Source organism: Acipenser ruthenus, chromosome 7 (assembly GCF_902713425.1).
Source record: "Acipenser ruthenus chromosome 7, fAciRut3.2 maternal haplotype, whole genome shotgun sequence".
Taxonomy (NCBI): Eukaryota; Metazoa; Chordata; class Actinopteri; order Acipenseriformes; family Acipenseridae; genus Acipenser; species Acipenser ruthenus.
In genome coordinates, this window is record NC_081195.1 from 37,470,303 (window position 1) to 37,487,194 (window position 16,892).

A 16,892-nucleotide genomic window follows, 5' to 3' on the forward strand; every position below is an offset into this window, starting at 1 on the left:
GGTCCTTGTTTCTTTTTTCAGGTCAAAAAAGTCCCCTGGGTTGACATTGTCAATACCTTTTAGAATTTTGAATGCTTGAATCAGATCACCGCATAGTCTTCTTTGTTCAAGACTGAATAGATTCAATTATTTTAGCCTGTCTGCAAACGACATGCCTTTTAAACCCGGGATAATTCTGGTCGCTCTTCTTTGCACTCTTTCTAGAGCAGCAATATCCTTTTTGTAACAAGGTGACCAGAACTGAACACAGTATTCTAGATGAGGTCTTACTAATGCTTTGTAAAGTTTTAACATTACTTCTCTTGATTTAAATTCTACACTTTTCACAATATATCCAAGCATCTTGTTGGCCTTTTTATTGCTTCCCCTCATTGTCTAGAGTCAACATAAACTCCCAAGTCTTTTTCATAGATTCCTTCTTCAATTTCAGTATCTCCCATATGATATTTATAATGCACGTTTTTATTGCCTGCATGCAGTACCTTACACTTATCTCTATTAAATGTAATTTGCCATGTGTCTGCCCAGTTCTGAATGCTGTCTAGATCATTTTGAATGACCTTTGCTGCTGCAACAGTGTTTGCATGTAATATAAACTAATGTGTACACACCTTAGTAAGCAAATGTTATTTTATGGTACAGTCCCGACAGACAACCCAAGATGAACTACTTACAGCACAGCAGTACTTCACGTCCCTTTTTTTCCAGCAGAGTTCAGTGCCAACACAGCAGGGGATAAAACAAGGGTGGTCTGTTTACCTTGTCATCAGCTTGGATAGTGAAAACTTAAACTCGGAGGAACTTGGAGCTTTGCCAGTCACTCTAAGCGCTATCCAAAAGCTGGCTGAAGATATCTTCTTGTAGGGGGTTTAGTTTTGTTTTTTATTCAATTTGAATTTTACTCAGTCCTGTACTATATATATATATATATATATATATATATATATATATATATATATATATATATATATATATATATATATATATATATATATATATATATAATTAAAAAAAAAAAAACTTGCTTACTCTCTGTGGGGAGATTTGGTTTTGGTTTCTCTTAAAGAGAAATTACAAACAAGCAGGTAAATTCCTTACATTTATACCATAGATGTCTTTTTATATGCTTCGGTTAACAAACAGTAGAGCTGCACAAAACGATTAATCGATTCTAAGAAAAGCAGCAATCATCACAAACCCAAGCAGCTTTTTCTTCCTTTGTTTCACTTGGAATGGTAAATCAGCCCGATCAATACCAGTGAACCTCACCTGATTGTCAGCGCCTGATTTCTGTGGAGAGCTCGAAATGAGGAGGGTGGGAATGCTCCCTGTGTCTGTTTTAGTTTGAATAGCCTGGGTGGATGGATGTGACGCACACACAGAGCTCTGATCTCCATTCTTCTTCTTCTTCTTCTTTATTATTATTATTATTTGTTTATTTAGCAGACGCCTTTATCCAAGGCGACTTACAGAGACTAGGGTGTGTGAACTATGCATCAGCTGTAGTCACTTACAATTACGTCTCACCCGAAAGACAGAGCACAAGGAGGTTAAGTGACTTGCTCAGGGTCACACAATGAGTCAGTGGCTGAGGTGGGATTTGAACCGGGGACCTCCTGGTTAACATTCTTAACCAGGCACAGCAGGCTCCTAATTACAGTGCTTAAGTTCTGACATCACCCTGGCCCCACGCACTGCGCTGAGACAATCTCAGTTAGAAATAATGCCACCTTTATCTAATTTAGCATTGCAGTCTGTGACGTTCCGCACAGAGGCAAGTGAGTAATCCAGCGAGCTGCAGCCCCAGCCCTACTGATAACTGGAAATGTGACATCCAGGGACTGCAATGCTGCTGTTTGTGTCCTTCCCTGGAGCTCACCTGTCTAAAACTGAGGGAACATGAAGGCACTTTGTGGCTTGGAACTTGGTTTCAGAATTTTAGGATTGAGACATAATTTTTTTTTTTTAAATGACATAGTTTAGGTATTTTATTTAACATCATGTAATCAAAGAAACTACAAAATGATATCTCAGAAATCTACTGGAAGCCATAATAGTAGCACAGTATTTCATGTTAGATTTTGAAATAAATGTCAAATTTAAGTATATGGGGAAACTATAAAGTGATATGTAATTCAATATGTTAACATAACATTATTCAGCAGGTCTCATTCGACCTTTATGAAGGAAAATTAGTTCATTCTATAGGGTGTTGCAACACTTTTGGCCATAGCTGTAGGTTTTCTATAGTTTGTGCCAGAACTATATATACTGCTGTAGCTGTTAAGATTTATTTCATCATCCTGTAAAGCTGAGGGAACACGAAGACACTTTGTGGCTTGGAACTTGGTTTCAGGAGGTTTCAGGCCACTGCATGGCACACCAGGGCAGACTTGGGGTTTGATACAGTAAAGTTGCCTCAAACCAGCTTGCCCATGTAACCACATTTTGAAGCCACTATTCCTGATAAAGTGGCTTTGTGCAGCTTCAGGAATCGGTGCACGAGTAGTAGAATAACCTGCTTTAGCCGGAGGAGTGTCCTACAGAGCTTCCCAGCAGCGTTGACCTCCCTTAGTTCCCAGAGCAGTTAAAAAGGGCTCAGTTGTAAAGTTATTTCAAGAAAATTTCATGATCTTCTAACCCCATCATCAAAAGCTATTTTAAAATGCTGCCAGAAATCTCAGTCGGTTTGAAGCCGGTTTGAAGACTTGATTTGCATGTGGTTTGCAATTTGCAGCCACCCGCAGCGACAATGGGGGTACCAGGAAAATAGCAAATAAAACCATTCCCTGCTTCTCACCCAATATTGGAGTGTAAACTGAGGAAACGGCTGCCACTGTTCTGGTACCTGGTTAGCAGTCAGACCCATGACCTTGGTTACGAAGCATCGCGTCACAGTTCTAAGATAACGAAACATGTGCCATGCAATCACCAGGCTGCAAGTGCCAAAGTGTGTTGTGTTGGACGGGAAATCTTAAACTCTTTCATATTTTTTTGAATGTATTTTTCTTCCTTAAACTGTAATGGCCTAACTCAAGAGCCATGTTGCTGACCAGCGCACTCCTAAAGCCAGTCCATCACAAACACGTCTTGAATAAAATGGTAACACTTCATACTGTCGCCTTCAATAAGTTCAGTTTACTACAATGGGAAAAGCTGGCCAAATGGTAGAAAAGAAATTGAAAGGGATACAATTTTTCCAGATTTGAACTAGCTTTTTGATTTCTACCCTCTACCAAAGACAACCATTTGTCATTGTATTCTTCTCCAACCTCATCCCAGCCTTAACAAGGATACTTCTCTAAAGCAAGAGAATCCTATGTGGCTCTGTAAGAAAGTGTAGTCCGGGGGGAACACAGGACCACCTCTGTGAAGGACACGGGCTGAAAAGCCCTAGTTTAATTGTCACCTGCACCTGGCTATTATTGTAAATTAGAGCCAGGTGCAGGGTATTAAAGGAGAGCCGTCAGTCTGCTCAGGGCTGCTGCTGTGTGGAGAGCTCGATTTGATGGTGTGTTCAATCGCATTGAAAGGTATTGTGTGAAGCCTTTTGTTTTCGTCTTGAAAATATGACCTTATATGACGGCTTAGCCGTCCTGCGAATGAATCAGGAACTCGACAAATATATAGTTAGTGTTGAATCAGTGCTAGGTTTTGTTTTCATTTTATTTATTTTGTAATAATTAAAGTGCGTGTCAGCGCTTTTTCTTTCAAATCTGTGTATTGTCGTGTTTTTGAAGGGAAGAGAACCGAAGCGAGCCTGTGTGGCGAGCCTCTGTTTTACAGGCTCAAATACAAGGATGGACATAAGACTCCCATTGCATAGCAGCTTGGTCCCTTCCTGATTTTACTATGAGTTTAACAATACATCCCTGAGCTTGTTACTTGTACACCGTGGCTCATCAAGCTTGTGTTAAAACCTGCAATGGGTGAATGCTATGCAATGGGAGTCTTATTTCCATCCCTGTATTAAATATCCCCTTCAGTTACTGTGTGTATAATTGTGCCATGTTTCCTATCTATATCTATTTTATAATGCATGAATGTTTTGGCAGGGCAATTTCTTGAACTCCATTGAGCTCACACAAAAGAAGAACATTGAACAATTGTGACCGAAGGGGATGTAATTGAAAGGTTCTGCTGTAAAGGACAGCAGGACTGAAGCAGCAGAACAGTAGCCACAGCAGACAGTGAATTTGTGTAGCGTTCTCACTCAGCACTGTGTTCAGCTGGCTGCAGGCAGAGTAACTGAGAAATCCAGTTCTGAAGCAGACGGTACTTTTGATTGGAGGTGAATGAACTGTGGATCGCTGGACTTGTTTTGTAACGTACAACCTACAAGAAATGTAATTGCCAGTAATGTCTGTTTCTTATTTAACACTGAAGGGGACAAATAATCAACAGAACACCGCTTGAGATGTACTCTAAGGCCCAGAGGCAAAAATGATAATGTTCACATTCATTCCTATTAACAAGTGACACTCAGTCTGCTGCTGTAGAAGCATTGTAAGCTGCGAAGGATTATTCTGTATGGTTTATTCACCAAATGCTTCTGATGCCAACTAATAGGATCAGCTGAAATATATGTTTGTCCTCATTCAGACCCCTGACTTAATAAATACCTCGGTGTCTCTGAATAGATAATTGGCTTCTCTTTAAAATTATGCAAGTATAATGGTACAGCAAAATGTGCTTTTTCTTGGTAAGCAATAAAACAGGGGATAGGCAGTTTGTTGCTGGATAACTTCACTTCTTTTTAAAGAGGAGATGATCATCTATTCAGGGATACCAAGATATTTAGTAAGTAAAAAAGGGTCTGAATGAGGGAAAAATGGACAATGAAATTGCCAGCCCCAGTCATTCTGTAAATCTTTTTAAAGTTTGTGTCGGTACTGTGTATATGCACACTGAATTTGGAGACCGCAGAAGTGTCTCTCTCAGATGACCATCGCTAAAAAAAAAACGTGTTCTTACACATTCTACGTGGACTGTCATGGCTATTCACACTGTAGCGCAAGTTATTGAGAGTATCAGAATCTGCGGGTTTTGGGTCTCATATGCACCACTGACGTGATTGTTAAACAGACCAGTGTTCTGCTCTTCTGAAACCACATCCCAGCTGCATTGCTAGGCTTGGGAGAGTTTATGAATGGTTCTTTTCCACTGTTGTGAATAGTGAATGGAATGATCTGCAGTAAATAATAACAGCACACACATAGCATTGACAAGAGCTAGGTGTGTCGGCTACATACTGTATAAAACAGCTGAGCCCATGACCTCAAACTTGCGTTTTTCCATTGCACAGGGATACCAAATGAAAAGCCTGACTCGCTTGAAAGAAGGAGAACGTACAATTGCAATATGCAACACAATATGTAGTGCTAGGGTGTAGTTACGACCACTATAACAATAGGACTCTGGAAATGTGTTTGTGGTGTGCATGTAACTTACACAATAGTCAAACAAAGGAGAGGTTAGTTTTTTAATGGTTTGTTTTCATCTTTTCCAATATTGGGGCAGTAGTTACTGTAGCAACTTGTTTTTTTGCATTTCACTGACTGCAAATCTCATGCGTTTTTATTAAAAAAAAAGAAATAATACTGAATTTTGTGAAATATATAAGTCTCTCTTTTATTGTCTGTGTTGCTGTATATAAAATATCAAATGACTGAAATAGTTTTACGCTGTAATTCCATCTCGGAATCTAAGGACAATAGATGGCTTGGAGTCCATTATGGGATTAGAACATTTGAAAAGGCTGTCGGCCAATTGGCAGCCTTGCAGGAGTTCCATTTTGGTATCTTATTTGAAGCAGCTCGGAATCCTGAGAATAAACAACGACACCCACACGACCTGGTATGAACTTGAAGTTTTCTCAAAAAATAATATAGTCTTAAACAATATTTTTTTCTGTCACCAAGTATAAACTGTACTTGGTTTAACAGAAACATACATTTCTGTCATTTCTGTTTAAGGTAATGTACAAGATTATAGATTTGGTTTTGGGTTTTTAATAAAGAATGACTACAGTATCAAATGTAATCTAGTAGTAAATAATATATTGTTTTATCTAAAGAAAAGCAAATACAATTCAGGAGAAATTAGGTTATAATTTAGTACCAATGATTTCATTATCCAGAGAAACTGAGTGAGCTTGTACCTGCCTCTTGAATCCAGCTGTACCTTCCTCTTGGCGGATGACATTTCATTTGCAGAATGCTGTTAGGTGTTTAAGATAAGTAGTGGATTACACCGGATAGATTAGAGTGTGCTTCAGTGTCGCATTCAATCCTGTACTTCAGAGTACTGTAATCTTCCAAGTGTTTAATCTGTAGTATTTTGTATTTACTCATATCCTGATGTAACTATCACTGACACTATTATTGAATTGTATTTTGTCACAGTTGTACTTACTTGAACCAAAGTCATTGTATTTATCGTGCTCTTAATTGTATTATTACTTGTACTGTAACACTTGAAATGTATTTGCTTACGATTGTAAGTCGCCCTGGATAAGGGCGTCTGCTAAGAAATAAATAATAATAATAATAATAATAATAATAACAATAATAATAATAATTCTGCTCTAACCCTTTGGTTCAAAGTCACACTAACCACTAAGCTTCTCTCCTAAATGATTATCTACTTGACTTACAGTAGTTTCACCTTATAAATTCTGAAGTTACCGATGCACGTCAGCCGCTAAAGCATTGTACGTGGTGCACTTTATTATTTGTGTCAGAGTTGTTCTGAATATGGAGTTTATGGGCATACAAGCATGTATGTCAGTTACATTTTTGGCTCAAGAACCACTCACCCAGTTGTAATAAAAGATAGCACAGATGTTCCCAAGAACAACACTTTTGCTGGCATCTGATATGGTTGGCCTAATAAAGGCTAAAACCAAGTGAAACTTTGGAGTTGCATGAAGTTAGAAGAATCTTGTTTCTGTCAGTGTTGGTCGAGGTAACTTAAAATTAATTACACTGCCACCTGATTTAGTATTTAATTAAGGCATGGGGAGAACTTGTCGTTTTTTTTTTTTGTTTTTTTTTTAATGAATAGTAATATTAAAATGTCTATGACAAGTCTCTCTCTCGACTTGCACCACAAGTATATTCTGCTTTTCACTTTTAACATTTGAACACGACAGATAAGAGACAAGAATGCAGTCGTTTTCAAAGTGCAGTGGAATTTAACAGGTGTGTCTGCCCTTAGCAACACACCCACGGTTACGCACAGTTAAAATGATCAATCCGCAGTTCAGCTCCCTGCTTAGTTTGTTGTATCCATATCTTCTGAAGGCTTTTGAGTGTCAGTCAAAATGTAGGATTTAATTCAAGGGTTTTCAAGTCGGACAGATAAGCAGGCGATTTACAGTGAAAACACACACATTCAATGTGATGCGCTGTGTGGTTGCTTAATATCTCCTTCTGCGTATGTTTCCCTGTTCTAATGGTGCATGTAGTATCTGGAGAACACACCACCTTGCCAAAAAGGCAGTTCCAATTCCTTTTTAAAATCAATTTCCAATTCCAATGCATTCAAAGGAATTGGAATTAGAAGACCTAATAATTGTGATAGTTCAGCTGCTTTCATTTTAAGCCAATTTAATTGGCTAACAAACAGCGACTTCAATTGAAGTAATGTGTGGCCACTGTGAGAAGCACAATTTAACAGAATACTGACAATGACAATTTTGACCATTGCCTTGTTGGAATTGATTAAAAGGGAATGGGAATTGATTTTAAGGAATTTATACTGTACACTGCTCCTCACCCACTATTAAAAGACTGATCACAGTGATGGGTGCCACCCCATTCTAACTGATCCTGTACTACCACCACATACAGTTACAATGGGGAAGGCACAAGCCAAAACATGTCTGCTTGACTTAGCACAAGATAGTCCAAGAATTTCAGAATCTGGGGGTATATGGAGCAGGGTTGGAAATAAGACTCCTATTGCATAGCAGTTTCACCCATTTCAAGTTTTAGTCTGAGCTTCATTAGCCCAAGTGCTTCTTGGACTCCTAGTAAAACCAGGAATGGATCAAACCGCTATGCAATGAGTCGTCTTTCCATCCCTGTGGAGGAGGAACCTGTCTGTCCGTTTGTCATGTGTTCTACATACAGTGAGTGTAGATCGTAAAGCTCTAATCTCAAAATCAAGTCCTATGAAGAATTCATAATGCATCAGCATTTAACTATCAAATTATTTAGATCAATTATTGTGTAGTGTTTGTTTTTCATGCTACAGTAGTTGTATAACTTCCAAATGCTTTTAGTATTTCCTGGAGCAGGGCCAAACTTTAACAGTCATAATCACTGTTTAAAAAGCACGCTCTCTGAACGGTGGTAACATTCATTAGTCTGCAGCTGGATTCCTGTCTCTTAACAAAGTCTTCACATATAAAACGAGAAAGACTCTAAACTAAACAATTAAACGGGAGGACTTAAACTTGCTGAGGACCTTCAGCACAAGTGATTGAGAGTATCACAACCTGCGGGATGAATGGAGTCCCTCGGTCTATCTGTACTTTTTCATGATTTCTGCTGGCTCTCAGCTTGTATTTGGCTTCAGTGTTCAGTGTTATCTCCAGTAGTTGGGTTTTTTTTTTTTTTTTTTTAATTAAATTTAGTTGTTGCCAATTATTTTCTCCTAATTTGGTATGGCCAATTATTTTTTTTTTAGGCTCAGCTCACCGCTACCACCCCTGCGTTGACTCGGGAGGGCGAAGACGAACACACGCTGTCAAAGCGTGTGCAGTCAGCTGACCGCTTTTTTTTCACACTGTGGACTCACCATGCAGACTACAGGGGTCGCTGGTGTGCGGTGAGCCGAGGACCTAACCCTCCCTATCCCTAGGTGGTGCTCGGCCAATTGAGCGCCGCCCCCTGGAAGCTCCCGTCTTCGGTCGGCAAAGGAATAGCCTGGACTCGAACTCGCGACGTCCAGACTATAGAGAGCATCCTGCGCTCCACGTGTAGTGCCTTTACTGGATGCGCCACTCAGGAACCCCGTCTCCAATGGTTTTTATCATTGTGCAGATGAGCTTCACAACACGATGGAGTGAGCAGCCCCTTGCTTCATGTTGGTAAGCTTTTATTTATGCCAGGGTAGATCTGTCCAGCACAGAGAGAGTGCGGGGGGATTGTAATACCTGTGGACCAACATGGAGGGGAGGGGGGTGGTGGGAACGGGACGGGACTGAAAAAAAAAAAGCTAAAACACAGTGCTCCAAACAAGGACAGGGATGGAAATAAGACTCTTACTGCACAGTGGCTTCACCCATTCCAGGTTTTACTACGAGCTTGATTAGCCTCGTGTATAGGTAACAAGCTCAGGTGTGTCTTATTAAACTCTTAGTGCTATGCAATAGGAGTCTTGCCATCCCTGTAATAACTTAACATTGCAGCATTTCTGAAGCAGCCTTCCTTTCACCACCATGTTAGTCCGCATGTATTAGAGTCCCCTGCAGGGAAAGTGTCACTGAAGCAAATAGTATGAAAATTGACTTTTAAACCTTAGTTGCATAGATATTTTAACTGCTGCCAGAGTTGTTTTTGTTTTTTTTGGGTTTTTTTGTGTTATTTGCATAACTGGTAAGTAACTTTCTGATCTCTTATTGCAATGCCAGCTGCCTCTGTTTCAGACAAGAAGGTGCTTTATGATATATGCAAATAAGGTAGTTTTCCATTGCTCTTTGCAGATAATTTATCAGATTGTATCTCTACAGTATTTACAGAGCTCATCAGCACTTAGTTAAATTACAGCTGGAACACAGCGGAGAGTCTTCAAGTTTCCTGTATGTTTCATTGCACAGTATCAGCATTGGGGGATGCACAGTTGTTGCCATACCTTGAAGACACAGTCGTGCTGATGGAGTCACAGACACTGGCGTATCATGACCATTACCAACACACTTTACCTCTACCCATGTCTAAACAACGACCTGTCGGATGACAGCGCAGGGTCGTATATACACTCTCCACCAGTTAAAGATGTCATCGTGTGTGTTTTGAGCTGAACGGTTTTGTCTGCTTAAACTCAAAATGATATGCCATTACAAATAGTATTACATACTCATGAGCAACTGTTCAACACAAAAAAGGTGTTCTCTTTTAACTTTAGGAAAACGCCTTCTGTTACGTATAGGATTACATCTATATACACATATAAGATGTACTGGTATGTTGACAAATCCTTCAGTGTGATCGATTGATTTCTCATATGTGATGTATACTTTATTTTAAATTCTACTGGTGCAGGTTATTGTCCTAATAAAGTGACCAGACCCCATTGTTTACAGTGCGAGCTGTAGGTTATTAGCCAGCTATCCACCCGGATGTGCCAGAGCTCTGTATCCTATTACATGGACTCCTAGCATGCGTTCGCGTTCCTTCTGCTTCCCTGGGATCTATTTAAGCACACCGCTTGTTGCCAGATTCAATCTGACCCACATTGCTGGCAAATTAGATTTGCTAGATTGTGAGAGATGTGGGACAGGCTGGGTTTGTTATGTCAGAGTGGGAGTGCGCTGTTATTAAGAGACAGTGTCCTTCAGGAGAGCTGTGCAATTCACACAGGCTACAGCTCTGCAAGACGCAGTGGATTCTCCTACAGCAGACGGACAGGGGGCAGCCTGCGCTGGGAGTGTGGGGGAAGCAGGAAGGTGGATGTGTGTGTGTTCCCACTTGGAGAAGGGAAAGCAGACTGAGCCACACTGTGGCAAATGGCTCCTCAAAGGAGTGTTTCATTGTAGAGTTTAGCAGAGTGTTCAGTCTTTTAAAATACTGAGTGTTTAATACAGACATAGCAAAGTAAAGGGGCATTTGTATTCGCATCCCCTGATTTTGGACATTTTGTTACCCTGGGCAAGGGATGAATCTTCCTCAAAGATGAAGTCAGAACGTCCGGTTTGACATAGATTGCCCCCATGCTTGCTGTCTAGTTAATTTAAACAGTAGCTTACTACTAATACTAATATGGTTTTTAAAAGCACTATATTGCACATCTGTGAAGTGTTTGGTGCACAGATCTTTTGATTTGCTTAGTTAAGTTCTGTTATCGCTGTTGTCCCGTCAAAATGAAACTCCCACTGCTTCATCGTTTTAACCAATGATACAGACCGCATGCATTGACATGGGTCTTTATGGTAGGTACACAGCTGCATGCTATGATTCTCTCAATAAGTTTCCATTACAGGTGCTCTCCAGTGAACCGTTTCAACACCACACTGTTTTACCCTCTGATCATGTCATTGATACAGACAGTATCACAAGCTGTATTTTATGATTCTCTCTGTAAAGTTCAGCTGCTTCATGTATAAAAAAAGCATTCAGAGTGGTATGACATTGCCCTTGGCTCCCAGGGTGCCTAGTTTTGCTGCACAAAAATCCTGGTTCTAGTTATGACTATCAAGGGAATTCCACAGCAGTTTGATCTATTCTTGGTTTTACTGTGAGTTTTTTGATAAGACACACCTGAACTTGTTACCTATACACGCTGTGACTAATCAAGCTTGTAGTAAAACCTGGAATGGGTGGTACTGCTATTCAGCAGGAGTCTTCTTTCCATCCCTGCATGCTACTATTGTAGTCAGTCTTTTGGGCTACAGCACTCAGTCTTCCTAGCTGTTTGAACAGAGACAACAGTATTTTGTATACAGAGATTTTAAAAGCGACTCAAGGTTATTTACTATATTGCAAAAACTGTTCCATGTATCGGCAAGTTTCTTTTTAGTACTGCTGCACATCTTATGACTGAATTTTAAATCATGAGCTAACCAGAGCAACCCCACACAGCAGATTGCTTTTCTACTTGACCTTTGGTGATTTTCATAATCCTGATCTAACGTGACCTCATTTCAATGCCTTTTTTTTATTGCATGTAGGAATACGTGGGTCAAGTTTCCCATAGTAAAACCACAGCAAAGTGTAATAAATCACAGTGAAAGCACGGTAAAGCATAGCTAAGCCTTGTAAAGCATATTAAACATGGCTCCATGGTAAACTGTAGTGTAGAAGTCCCCCTTCCTAAACATTGTCCCTGCTCCCATTCCCCCACAATGTCACTAATTACAGAAGCTCTTTCGTTCTCGTTAGGAGGAGGAACACCAATAGCATGGTCCCGTAACTATGGCTCCCAACTACAGCCGTAATAAAGGGAGCACTGCTAAAATACCATGCAAATTATTTAGATGGGAGTTCTACTCCGCTGTCCCCTGAATGATTCTGGGAAGTGGAGACCAGCTGTAACTCGGCCAAGGTTTTTTGTCTCTAACAAGGTCAAAGTTTGTGTTTTTTTGTTTTTTTTTTCTTTGTTGAAGGACATCCATTCCACTTTACTAGTGTTACTACGGCAACGTTAAAGACTCTAGAAATCCTGAGGTGGTGGTGTCTTTTTTTTTTTTTCGGCTACATAAACTTTAAAAATATGAGCTACACCCAGTTTTCAGCCTACATTACAATGCAGGAGGGTGTGTGTGCTTCACACTGTAACACACGGAGCGTGGAATGGGCCCTCTGGTGCAGGTCCAGTGTCCTTTTCCAGGTTCAATCCCTGTTAAAGTCTATGAAGCAGCAGGTAACACAAATCATTCTGGTGATGTGGCAGTCTGAATTGGGGACTGTTGAAATGCTGGCAGGGGCGTCCAGAAAACAAATACAATAAGCAAAAAAAAATAATTATATATGTATGTGTGTGTGTATATGTGTGTGTGTGTGTATATATATATATATATATATATATATATATATATAGTGTGTGTGTGAACATAATTTTAAATGTTTTATTTAACATCATGCAATCAAACAAACTACAAAATGATATCGCAAGTGTCTACCGGAAGCCATAATAGTAGTACAGTACTATTACTTCATGTGAGATTTCAAAATGTCATATTTTTCAATGCATCAGTTTTTCGTTAGTCTATGGGAAAACTACAAAGCAGTATGTAACTCTATGTTAACATAACATTATTCATCAGGTTTCATTCAACTATGAAGCAAAATGTGTTAATTCTATAAGGCGAGTCAAAACTTTTGTCCATAGCTGTACATCAAACAGGAGTTTGTTTCACATAAGCTGAAGTTAGTGCTGTCCAATTCAGAGACAGAGTGTTATATAGACATAATAATAATAATAATAATAATAATAATAATAATAATAATAATAATAATAATAATAATAATAATAATAAAACCGATGTTTGTATAAAACCATAACTAATAAATAATGTTCTGTCAGTTCTCCGATTTCCCCCTGATTTTGTTTTGGGTAACACATTGCCTAACAATACAGAAGCTTGCTGTAACAACTGCTACAAGATCAGTACAGTGAATAATATCCCCTGAAGACAAAACTTTCTTTTTCCTTCTTCTTAAGCAACCTTTTAAAAACCCTTTTATTGTAGCATTTCCTCAGGGGAAACGTTGACTGGCTGTATTGAGGTGACTCATGGGCTCATGAGTGTTTTTTTTTTTTTTTTACAGAGGATTGTGAAAGAAACTCCGAACACACCCTTTCCTAGCACAGGAGCAGGGGAGGGGGGATCAGTGCAGATCAAGTGGAAAGGGAACACGTAGTTAGGTCTGGTTCTTAGTGTGTGTGTCCTTTGACTTAAGAACAGAGGGGATTGCAAAATAAAATGTAGGAAAGGGGGGGGGGGGGTAATTTAAAAAAAAAAAAAGGGTTTATTGTCCCATTCTGTGATGGGAACGAGCTGTAGCTGTTTTTGCCAGAGGCAGCGTGGTTGGCTTGTGAAGTCCTTAACAGTATAGTACAGTGCAGTACGTACCCAGCAGCAGATACTGTTTCTCATGACTTTCCTGCCCCGGCATGTCAGTGCAGAGCTGAAGAGAGACAACAGGCCAGGAGCACAAAAAGCATTAATACTGAGAACTAAATATATCAAGTACACCCACGCTCCCCCTCCCGCCGTCCCCTGGCTCTGCATGGGAAAAGCAGGGTTTCCGTTTATTTAGTGGTCATATTAGTACTCTGAGTCCTTGTACTGAATAGGGCTGTGTTCATATGCCGTCTGTTTAGAGGTGTGACAGGGTTACTGGCAGGAATGAGACTCGGAGAAGGAGAGCTGCAGTTAAAGCACTGCTGTGCACGTTTATTTAACAAATACATGGAAAAAACACAGGAACAAATAAACAAAATAAAATGGTTAAACAAAACTAATCCTTACTTTCCAGGCTGGGCAGCGCCTTCACTGGAACACCTCCCAAACTCTCCTCAAACTCCTCCAAGGATTCGGCTCCTTTTATTCCACGTGGCTGGGACTTGATTGATCATGACGTATTCAATCAAGACCCAGCCGCATTCCACAAGTGGACTTTGGAAGGGATGGAATTAACCCCATCCCTGCCAAACTTCCATTCAAAAGAATCAGTCTTTATTTAAACGTACACACTGTTTACATGCTTCTTCCCTGCCACAGGAGGGTTTGGTCCACACTCTACGGTTTGGTGTGAACAACAAAGTCCGTTCGGGAAAAGAGGACTTGGTGAGGTTGGCAAACAAACTTGCTAAACCTCAGGGGACTACATGGACAGTGTGAGAAATTGAACTGCTGATAGAAATTAGGTGAGACACCAAAATCAAAGCTGAACTGGTCAAAAATAGTACATTTTATATCAGTATTTTCTCAAAGGCTAAATGAGAAGATACCTCGCAGCTAATCGTAAACATCCAGTTCACAAACAATAACTAAACTAACCGAGAGACTTGCAAACTGCTACAGCAGCTCAACAGTGAGTGTGTAGCGGCTGCATGGGAGCTGCACTCTGAGCCTCAGCAGCAGGCCAGCACTGCTGCAGACACAACAGCACAAAATACAGGAGTTTGTGTGTTGACATTTTTTTGTACTTTTTTAAAAGTTACATATCTATACATCTCAGAACGATTCACTCAGATTTTATGGCCCATTTTTAGATAGGTTTTTATATAGAGGCAAATAATCAATCATTCCCCATTAGAACCTATCTGCAGCAGCTACACTCATATCTCTGAGAGTGGAGATCCATCACTCAGTGTCAACGGCAAAGCATTCGCAACGTTTAAACCACAGCAGGATGTATATAAACAGATTAAGCACGTTAATATCAGCAAAGAGTGCGCGAGAATGAAACACACTCTCAACTTGATTAGAGGCAGCCGCGTACATGTGAACGCTGCACACAGTATGCGTGCACTGGTTTTGTATTTTCAGCTGTGGAGGGGTCTGTGTGTTACTGACTTTTAAAGTGGGTTTGTTTTTCATGGGGAATGTGTCACTTACCTGTACTGCGTTGCTTTCTCTCTCTCTCTCTCTTTCAGATTAGGCTTGTCAGTGAAGCTAGGCCATGAACGGATATGTTTCTTCAAATTACCCTGTCGGGGGGCTGGGAGCCTACTCCTCATCCACCAAGTGAGTACATACTAAGCAAATAATACACAAGAAGAGCAAATGGCAGCCTTTTCAGTCTTCATGACATTTCTCTGTTTCCATAGTTTTTATATTAATGTGAAACACATGAAAGGAGCTTGAAAGGCGGCAGTGAAAAAATACATAAAGAAACGCAATTCACAATATTGAAATGTTATTGAAAGAGAAAGAAAAGAGGAAGCACTACAGGGTCTTATTTTTCACAAAACTCAAACCTTCGGGAATCAAAAGGTACACAGACGAAAATGCTTTTCACAGCTGGAAAAGAAAAATCTTATTTGAAGTCCTTTTTTTTTTTTTTTGTTATAAGAGTAATATTCTCGAATAAGGTTAAAACGAGAAATAATTTCCAACCTGGCTCCAAATAAAGAACAGTCTTGGCTCTAAAGCCAGATAAGAAATTATTTCCTGTTTTAAAATTAGGAATGAGACTCATTTTAGGATCTTTTTTGGCTTTAATATTAGCAGTCTCACTTCTAAAATAAAGGCAACGACAGTGCATTTTAATAGGCTTCTTAAATCTCACTGCAAATGTTTTTCAAATCTGACTTATTTGGATGTTCTGACCTTGGCATCTTTGTTACAGGACAAACTGTTTGTGTTTCTATTATAAGCTGTATTTCCATCAGTCCATCTTTTACATGCATCTACAGAGAGGGGACATAAATAAATACATCTATTTTCCTTGTGCCTGACAACTTTTAAAATGATTTCCAAATTAACAGATCCTGCTGGCCAGCTCCCTGTGTTTTCTCACTGCAAGCGTTCTAATTAGCTTAAAAAGAAGGTCAACCGCTCCCTTGTAATCACTTGAGAGTGATAGCATCACAGCTCTAGAGCCAGCAGAGAGATGCTCTGATACGCTGGAACCCACCCCAAATACCGGTTTGATTTCAGAATAGAAAACATGGCAGGTGCGCTGGCCAAGTATTGTCAAATTTTACTGATCTGTTCTTCCATTCTGCAGTGGTGACTGGCAGTGCTGGTGCGACACTGGGTCCTGGCAGGCTCCAGTATGATTTTTGGGGGGTTAAAATGAAGAATAAAGAGGACCCTCCCCATTCTTTCTCCATCGGTAATAAATGTAAAATATTTGGGGTCCCGCTGCACTCTCGGGACAGATTGCTTGTTAAATTCCGTTTCCTGCAAAATTATTTCAGGGTAAAGCCGGCACCAGTTGCCTCATTCCTAGCCACTGTGTATTTCCTTCCAATTACCTGGACGATAATACATGAAGTATATATAGACTGTTATATGACCAGTGGGATCTCTCTGCCATTCTCTTTCATTGAGAACGCAGTACAGTTTGGACAAACGTCTCAAAGGGTCTATAGCGGTAAGCAGCTGCTGCACCCCAATAGCTGATCCGGTTGCAGTCAGACTCGGAGCTGAAGCTGCACGTGATTTGTCATTTTATAAAAAATTAAATCCAGGATCTTAACAAGAGAAACAC

The 16,892-nt window shown here is 40.0% G+C and overlaps 1 protein-coding gene across 11 annotated transcripts in view; it reads left to right on the forward strand.

Moving 5' to 3' along the window:
• Nucleotides 1-16,892, forward strand: part of LOC117415482 (epidermal growth factor receptor kinase substrate 8-like) — a 91,024-nt gene that overhangs the window by 33,711 nt on the left and 40,421 nt on the right. For 9 of the 11 annotated variants that reach the window (XM_059026885.1, XM_059026882.1, XM_059026873.1 and 6 more), the window contains one exon: nucleotides 15,331-15,421. In XM_059026885.1, coding sequence (XP_058882868.1) covers nucleotides 15,357-15,421 — 65 coding nt within the window. In that variant the 5' untranslated portion in view covers nucleotides 15,331-15,356. Of the gene's footprint in view, nucleotides 1-14,452; nucleotides 14,599-15,330; nucleotides 15,422-16,892 lie in introns of all 11 variants that reach the window. The other 2 variants (XM_059026876.1, XM_059026874.1) reach the window with 1 other exon arrangement.